This window comes from Oncorhynchus nerka, linkage group LG20 (genome assembly GCF_034236695.1).
Source record: "Oncorhynchus nerka isolate Pitt River linkage group LG20, Oner_Uvic_2.0, whole genome shotgun sequence".
In the NCBI taxonomy this organism is placed as follows: domain Eukaryota; kingdom Metazoa; phylum Chordata; class Actinopteri; order Salmoniformes; family Salmonidae; genus Oncorhynchus; species Oncorhynchus nerka.
In genome coordinates, this window is record NC_088415.1 from 51,324,262 (window position 1) to 51,332,515 (window position 8,254).

Consider the following 8,254-nt stretch of genomic DNA (forward strand, 5'->3'; position numbering starts at 1 on the left):
AGTACATCACTGTGACCAAGCTTCCTGCCATCCAGGACCTCTATACCAGGCGGTGTCAGAGGAAGGCGCTAATAATTGTCAAAGACCAGCCAACCTAGTCAGACTGTTCTCTCTGCTACCGCATGGCAAGTGGTACCGGAGCGCCAAGTCTAGGTCCAAAAGGCTTCTTAAAGCTTCTACCCCCAAGCCATAAGACTCCTGAACAACTAATCAAATGGCTACCCAGACTATTTGCATTGTCCCTCCCCCTCACCCCCTCCCTTATGCTGCTGCTACTCTCTGTTTATTATCTATGCATAGTAACTTTTACTCTACCTACATGTACATATTACCGCAACTAACCTGTGGCCCAGCACATTGACTCTATACCAGTACCCCCTGTATATAGCCTGTCTGCTGTATTTTACTGCTGCTCTTTAAATATTTTTGTTATTTTAATTGTATTTTTTACTTATCTATTTTTACTTATCACATATCTTTCTTAAAACTGCATTGTTGGTTAAGGGCTTGTTGGTTAAGCATTTCACTGTAAGGTCTACACCTGTTGTATTCGGTGCATGTGCCAAATCAAATTTGATTTGAAAGCACACAGCCAAGACAACGTAGGAGTGGCTTCGGGACAAGTTTCTGAACGTCCAAGTGGCCCAGCCAGAGCCCGGACTTGAACCCGTTCGAACATCTCTGGAAAGACCTGAAAATAGCTGTGCAGCAACGCCTCCCATCCAGACTGACAGAGCTTGAGAAGATTTGCAGAGAAGAATGGGAGAAACTCCCCAAATACAGGTGTGCCAAGCTACAAGCGTCATACACAGGAAGACTCAAGGCTGTAATCGCTGCCAAAGGTGCTTCAACAAAAAGTACTGAGTAAAGGGTCTGAATACTTACTTAAATGTGATATTTTTTATAAATTATAAAAAACAACAACCCAAAAATATTTTTTTGCATTGTCATTATGGGGTATTTATTGTGTGTGGATTGATGAGTAAAAAATACATTTAATACATTTTAGAACAAGGCTGTAACGTAACAAAATGTGGAAAAAGTCTAGGGGTCTGAATACTTTCCGAAGGCGCTGTAAGATCAGAGTTAAATTTCCCCCTCCCTAACAGGCAAAGTAAGGACAAGGGGATTGTACGCTGATCCTAGATCTGTGCCTTATGGCCTCTTCTACACAGAACACATCACACAGCACAACATAAAAAACAGAGAACAACAGACTGTTATATTGACAGACAGACATACAGAAACAGACAGAGGAGTAAGAGTTGGGGTTAGGGCTGCTCTCCTGAACATGCAGAGGTCAAAGTGCAAAGTCATCCATAACTCCTCAGGTGATTTTTTTTTCACAATCAATTTCTGCATTAAATGTATAGAAAAATTGGATGTAATATGCAAGAGTGAAAGAGAGCAGCAGAAATGGATAAACTGATTGATAGGTGTACAAAATCTATCTATTTGCGAAGGAACCGTTGGCCAGTGTTTGGACACGTGCTAAATCATTGTGATAGAGATCATTAGTGTGTTTATGACCATGTTTTGTATAACATATGCATATGTTGTGTGTTTTCCTGTATTGTTTGTGTGTATGTACAGTGCACGTTTTTGTGCGGTGTATGAATACATGTGTACCCCTGTGTATGTTCCGTGACTGTGTGTGTGTCTGCATCAGTATCTCTCGACCTATTCTCTCTCAGCTCCCCTGTCCCTCTTCAGCAGGGCGCTGGTCTGACTTCAGCTTGACGAACTCTTTGGCCACCTCATCGTTGTTGCGTTGGGATAGGATCCTCAGTACTGTCAGGCCCGTCTCGTCCATGTGGACCCTCTTCCCCAGGGGGAGCCAGCACGTCATGCTGCCCCTAGAGGCCATGTCCTTCAACTGCATCAGGGCCATGCCCACTGTACGGTCCTCCCTGGCGAAGCAGTAGTCCTTCACACACAGCTGCAGCTCATAACCCTCAGGACCCAACTCACTTCCCAGGGAACTGGAGAGGAGACGGAGAAGAGGTGGGTTGGATAGTGCACACATATTGACATTGACACGTGAGCACACACACCCTAATCAGAAATAGGCCTGATATACTCACTACTGAAAGGTCTCGTTAAACTTGGGCGACCAGCTGTTGTTCTTGGACTTGGTGGCGTGTTTCCTCTTCTTGTCACTGAGGTGGGGGCCGATGATGTAGACCTCCACGAAGGGACGGAAGATCCCCTGGGTCTGCCACTTAATGTCATTGGCAGCCACCACTGGGAGAGAGAAAGGGTCGTGGGTTTTTGCAGTGCATTTCAGAAAAGCTCAAGTCTAGTGCAATTATGTATGTAAAGCCCATTATTACCCCTCCCTTATGCCCTCCCTTTCCCCATAACCCCCTCCATCTCTTTCTCCTTCCCCCTCACTCCATCTCTCACCTCTCACAGTGATCTTGTGTTCTCCAGTGTTGGGGTGGGTGAAGATCTCCACATGCATGACCACCTCTCCGATTGGCTCCTCCACTCCCGACCCTACCAGAGGTCAAGTGTAAGACACACAGTGTTGAGATCACTTCTGTTGACCAGAACACTCTGTAAACCCCAAAGTGTTTCAGTTGGTAGCAAGCAAGTTTAATGCACAATAAAGCAAAGGCAGGCTGATAAATCTGTCTACACAATGCATGCTGTGTCAGTGTGCGTGTGTCTGGCTATGTCTAGACGTTGGGATCGTTCCACCACTGGAATCCTCTCCTCCATTATCCATTCCCTAAATACAATCTTTCTTCCAAGTTTTATCGTCACGTGCACAAGTACGTGTCTGTGTGGCCTACAAGGGCTGGACAGATATCGGTTCAATCCGGTTAGTGTAAGGGTGCAGCAGTGCTTGGCTGGCTGGCCCATAGCCACAGTAGGTTTAGAGCCAGGGTTAAAGCCTGCAGCTGGTTTGCACCAGACTGTAATTCTCCTGAAACATGCTGTTTACATTGAATGTGTATGGAGAGGGGGAGGGTGGAGAGGTGAGAAGGCACTTACCCTTCTCTGGTAATGTGTCTTCATTCAGGGTATACCTGACCCCCTTCCCTCCATGGACTAGCAGGGAGAGAGGAGAAAGTTCAGTAGGATATCCCAGCTCACATGTATCGTTGTACCAAATCTCACGACCAGAGTTACCATTCACAGAGGCAGGCAGAGAGAGAGAGAGAGAGAGAGAGAGAGAGAGAGAGAGAGAGAGAGAGACAGAGAGAGAGAAGTGAAGAGCCAGAGAGAGCCAGCCATCCAGACAGACAGTCGTACCCTGAGTGTTTTGGGAGAGGACAAACTTCCTGATGAGCTTGTCAGTGTGTTGTGTGTAGAGGGACAGGGCGTAGTGCAGAGACTTCAGGTCAGGACTCTTCTCCAGGAACGTCTTCTTCAGGCCCACACCGCCCGCATGGAAGTATTGCTACAGGGGGAGAGGCCAACAGGTATTGTTATTTATCCATAGAGACATAACATTATAACCCTTGTTATAATACATTATGTAGGTTCATAGATGCTTATAACAAGTTATGAAGCTTTATACCTGGATGCTTTATGTAAAGTGCATTTTACTTCAATGTACATAACACATACTACATACTATGTCATCCATCCTACAAAGTGTACATAATGTATACTGTACCTTAATAGTGTCCAATGCGAGCTCTATGACGGCACACTGTTTAGGAGTGAGAGCCTTGGCCTCCTCTCGCACCATGTGCTCCTGCAAGGGCAGGGAAACAGAGACAGAGTTAGTTAATGCGACAATGTAGTTAATACGGCACACTACATGACAGGACTGCATTGTGTCTGAAATGTGCTGTAGAAAGGAACTCATCCTAACGTGGCATCCATTACCTTGAGCTTGGAGAGCTGGCCCAACTCCTTAGCTGCATTCAGGATCAACTGAGTGCCCTGTGGAGGGGAGAGAGAAAGAGAGGTTGAGAGAGAGCGAGAGCGAGAGGAGAGAAAGAAAGAGAGTGAAAAAATGAAAAGAAAGAATGCGGTTGAGAGAGAGAAGAGTGATGACAGAAGAGGTAGTATAATGACGAGGGGAGAGTTTATTCATCGCTAAACGTAACATGTCACAATAAAGACAAATCGGGGGGGGGGGGGGGTAGAGATTTCAAATCCAGTACCGGGTTGTGGGGAAACGCCCCCAATCCATTCCACGTACAGGCAACACTTTAGAGGAAGGACAAAATATAAGACCGGAGGTAAGGGAGGAGAGGAAGGAGAAGAGTAAGGAGGGGTACGGCACTGTATTGCAGTGGCACCGGTTCAGGGAACCCATCTGTCAGTCGTGCGCCATGCGCCTATCTAAAATACAGGGGATGATCCTGACACTATTCAACACACTCAAATCCAGCCCTCGCCCCTACCTACTAGTCACTCGTGTAGATCTGGTGGGAGTGGACAGGTGCAAGCCTTATGGCCTTACTACTTACACCAACCACATTTTTCTAGAGTTATACAAGTGGTGGGTAGGGTCTTGGGCTCAATCTGAGAAGGAGAGGTGGGTACATAGAGTAGCATGGGGGACAAGAAGAGTGATGCTGTGCTGTCGCAGGTAGCAGAGGAGCCTGTGTGTCCGTGCTGACACAGCAGACAGGGCGAAACACACTACTTACTATCGCCTAAGGAGGAGAGAAAGAGAGGGTGGGGCGATGGCGAGAGAGGGGGGTCAGTGAATCTGAAGGCGATTAACAACAAGCAGGGAGCGGAAGTAACCATTCAATCCTCTACCTCTCATTCTAGCCAATGGGTATGTTCGCAACCTCGTATTCAAACCAGAACTTTAGATTTATGAACGAACGGTAGATTCAGTATTATACCAGAGAGAATGTACTGAAGAGTTTGGTGCAGGACGTAGGAAGAAGTGTGTATTACACTCACTGACTGGTCTGTGAATGGTGGGAGCACGATGCTTTTCTCCATAGTGTTAATAACCAGTTTCCACAGTTCCTTCAGCACTCTCTTCAGCACGGTCTTCTCGCAGATCTTAGCAAACAGTGACAGGCTAGGGAGGAGAGAATAAACACATTTTAACACACCCAGAATATATACTTTTTCCCCCACAACACAGAACAGAGAGAGAGAGTATGTGTGTCTCTGTGAGTGCATCTCTAGTTCTGTCTCACTTGGTGTCGAGGAAGTCCATGATGGGCTGCAGGACGTTGTCTGCGTCCCCGACCACGCTGTTGTTGTCAGTAACAGTCTGTCCCTTCACCTGGCCCAGGATGTCGCCCATCTGCTTCACGTTCTCCTCAATATGGGGCTGGAAACTACACGCCGACACAACCATAAAAACACACAACTCAGGGTCATATTCATTAGGCACCAAGGCGTAAGAAAACAGATTGAAAGAGGGAGTTCTGTTACATGTCCTAATGAATACTACCCTGGAAGCACCAACGCTTCAACTAAACAACTCCACACACACACACACCTGACGGCAAATATCCTACTAAGGTCGTCCATGACGTTGTTGAGCTTTAATTGCAGGTCCTTCAGGAAGTCACTGGCCTCCACGTTAAGCTGGGGGCAGGAAGTAAGTGTCTTTAATAATACATGTTTTTACATAGAAAATTACACTGTGGGCACAGCGTAATCATTTCATTGTAGGTACACTTTTTTACAATGTGGTTCCTGTAATGGCATATTGAGGTCTGAGTGATGTTGAGGTTGACAAACTCACATTTTTGCCTCCCATGACCTCAAACATCTTCTCCAGTTGCACTCTCAGCTGCTGGATGTTATTGATGATGATGCAAGGCTGAGGGGAAAGGAAGACACATAATTAGAGATCAGACCTTGCAACTTTGCAGAAGCTGTATGTCGCTGATACAAGCAGGCAGAAAGATACAGCTTCTCTTTATCTTGATGATATGAGAGACAGAGAGAGACACAGAGAGAGAGACAGAGAGAGACAGAGAGAGAGAGAGAGAGAGAGAGACGCAGACAGAGAGAGAGAGAGACGCAGACAGAGAGAGAGAGACACAAACAGAGACACAGACAGAGAGAGAGAGAGACACAGACAGAGAGAGACACAGACAGAGACAGAGAGAGAGAGAGACACAGACAGAGAGAGACACAGACAGAGACAGAGAGAGAGAGAGACACAGACAGAGAGAGAGAGAGAGAGACACAGACAGAGAGAGAGAGAGACACAGACAGAGAGAGAGACACAGACAGAGAGAGACACAGACAGAGAGAGAGAGAGACACAGACAGACAGACAGAGAGAGAGACACAGACAGACAGAGAGAGAGACACAGACAGACAGAGAGAGAGACACAGACAGACAGAGAGAGAGACACAGACAGAGAGACACAGACAGAGAGAGAGAGACACAGAGACACAGAGACACACACAGAGACAGAGACACACACAGAGACACAGACAGACAGACAGAGAGAGAGACACAGACAGACAGACAGAGAGAAAGACACAGACAGACAGACAGAGAGAGAGAGACAAACAGACAGACAGACAGAGAGACACAGACAGACAGAGAGAGACACAGACAGACAGAGACAGAGACACAGACAGACAGAGACACACATACAGACAGAGAGAGAGACACACAGATAGACAGAGAGAGACACACAGACAGAGAGACACACATACAGACAGAGAGAGACACACATACAGACAGAGAGACACACAGACAGACAGAGAGAGAGACACAGACAGAGAGAGAGACACAGACAGACAGAGACAGACAGACAGAGACAGAGAGAGACACAGAGAGACACAGAGACAGAGACACACACAGAGACAGAGAGAGACACAGACAGACAGAGAGAGAGACACAGACAGACAGACAGAGAGACACAGACAGACAGACAGAGAGAGAGAGACAAACAGACAGACAGAGACAGACAGACAGAGAGAGACACAGACAGACAGAGACACAGACAGAGAGACAGACAGAGAGAGAGACACAGACAGACAGACAGAGAGAGAGAGACAAACAGACAGAGAGACACAGACAGACAGAGAGAGACACAGACAGACAGAGACACAGACAGAGAGACAGACAGAGAGAGAGACACAGACAGACAGAGAGAGACACAGAGACAGAGAGAGACACACAGACAGACGAGAGACAGACAGAGACACAGACAGACAGAGACACACATACAGACAGAGAGAGACACACAGATAGACAGAGAGAGACACACATACAGACAGAGAGAGACACACATACAGACAGAGAGAGAGACACACAGACAGACAGAGAGAGAGACACAGACAGAGAGAGAGACACAGACAGACAGAGACAGACAGACAGAGACAGAGAGAGACACAGAGAGACACAGAGAAAGAGACAGAGAGAGACACAGACAGACAGAGAGACACAGACAGACAGACAGACAGAGAGAGAGAGACAAACAGACAGACAGAGACAGACAGAGAGACACAGACAGACACACATACAGACAGAGAGAGACACACATACAGACAGAGAGAGACACACATACAGACAGAGAGAGACACAGACAGACAGAGACACACAGACAGAGAGAGAGAGACACAGACAGAGAGAGACACACATACAGACAGAGAGAGACACACATACAGACAGAGAGAGAGACACACAGACAGAGACAGAGAGAGACACAGAGAGAGACACACATACAGACGAGAGACAGACAGAGACACACATACAGACAGACACAGACAGAGAGAGAGACACACAGACAGAGAGAGAGACACAGACAGACAGAGAGACACAGACAGACAGAGAGACACAGACAGACAGAGAGACACAGACAGACAGAGAGAGACACAGACAGACAGAGAGAGACACAGACAGACAGAGACACAGACAGACAGAGAGAGAGACACAGACAGACAGAGAGAGAGACACAGACAGACAGAGAGAGAGACACAGACAGACAGAGAGAGAGACACAGACAGACAGAGAGAGAGACACAGACAGACAGAGAGAGAGACACAGACAGACAGAGAGAGAGACACAGACAGACGAGAGACACAGACAGACGAGAGACAGAGAGAGACACACATACAGACAGAGACACACAGACAGAGAGAGACACACATACAGACAGAGAGACACAGACAGAGAGAGAGACACAGACAGACAGAGAGAGACAGACAGAGAGAGAGACACAGACAGAGAGAGAGACACAGACAGACAGAGAGAGACAGACAGACAGAGAGAGACACAGACAGACAGAGACACAGACAGAGAGACACAGACAGAGAGACAGACAGAGAGAGAGAGACACAGACAGAGAGAG

At 47.1% G+C, this 8,254-nt stretch overlaps 1 protein-coding gene across 1 annotated transcript in view; it reads right to left on the minus strand.

Annotated features, from left to right (window-relative positions):
• Nucleotides 1–271: 271 nt before the first annotated feature.
• The window catches only part of LOC115124322 (protein unc-13 homolog A-like), a 157,008-nt gene continuing 149,025 nt past the window's right edge, over nt 272–8,254 (minus strand). The window contains exons 30-40 of the mRNA XM_065006068.1: nt 5,684–5,761; nt 5,435–5,523; nt 5,127–5,270; nt 4,882–5,005; nt 3,844–3,900; nt 3,629–3,709; nt 3,262–3,409; nt 3,001–3,057; nt 2,407–2,499; nt 2,085–2,244; nt 272–1,982 (exon numbers count right to left, since the gene is read on the minus strand). Of these exons, the coding sequence (XP_064862140.1) occupies nt 1,691–1,982; nt 2,085–2,244; nt 2,407–2,499; nt 3,001–3,057; nt 3,262–3,409; nt 3,629–3,709; nt 3,844–3,900; nt 4,882–5,005; nt 5,127–5,270; nt 5,435–5,523; nt 5,684–5,761 (1,323 nt within the window). The 3' untranslated portion in view covers nt 272–1,690. The remainder of the gene's footprint in view (nt 1,983–2,084; nt 2,245–2,406; nt 2,500–3,000; nt 3,058–3,261; nt 3,410–3,628; nt 3,710–3,843; nt 3,901–4,881; nt 5,006–5,126; nt 5,271–5,434; nt 5,524–5,683; nt 5,762–8,254) is intronic.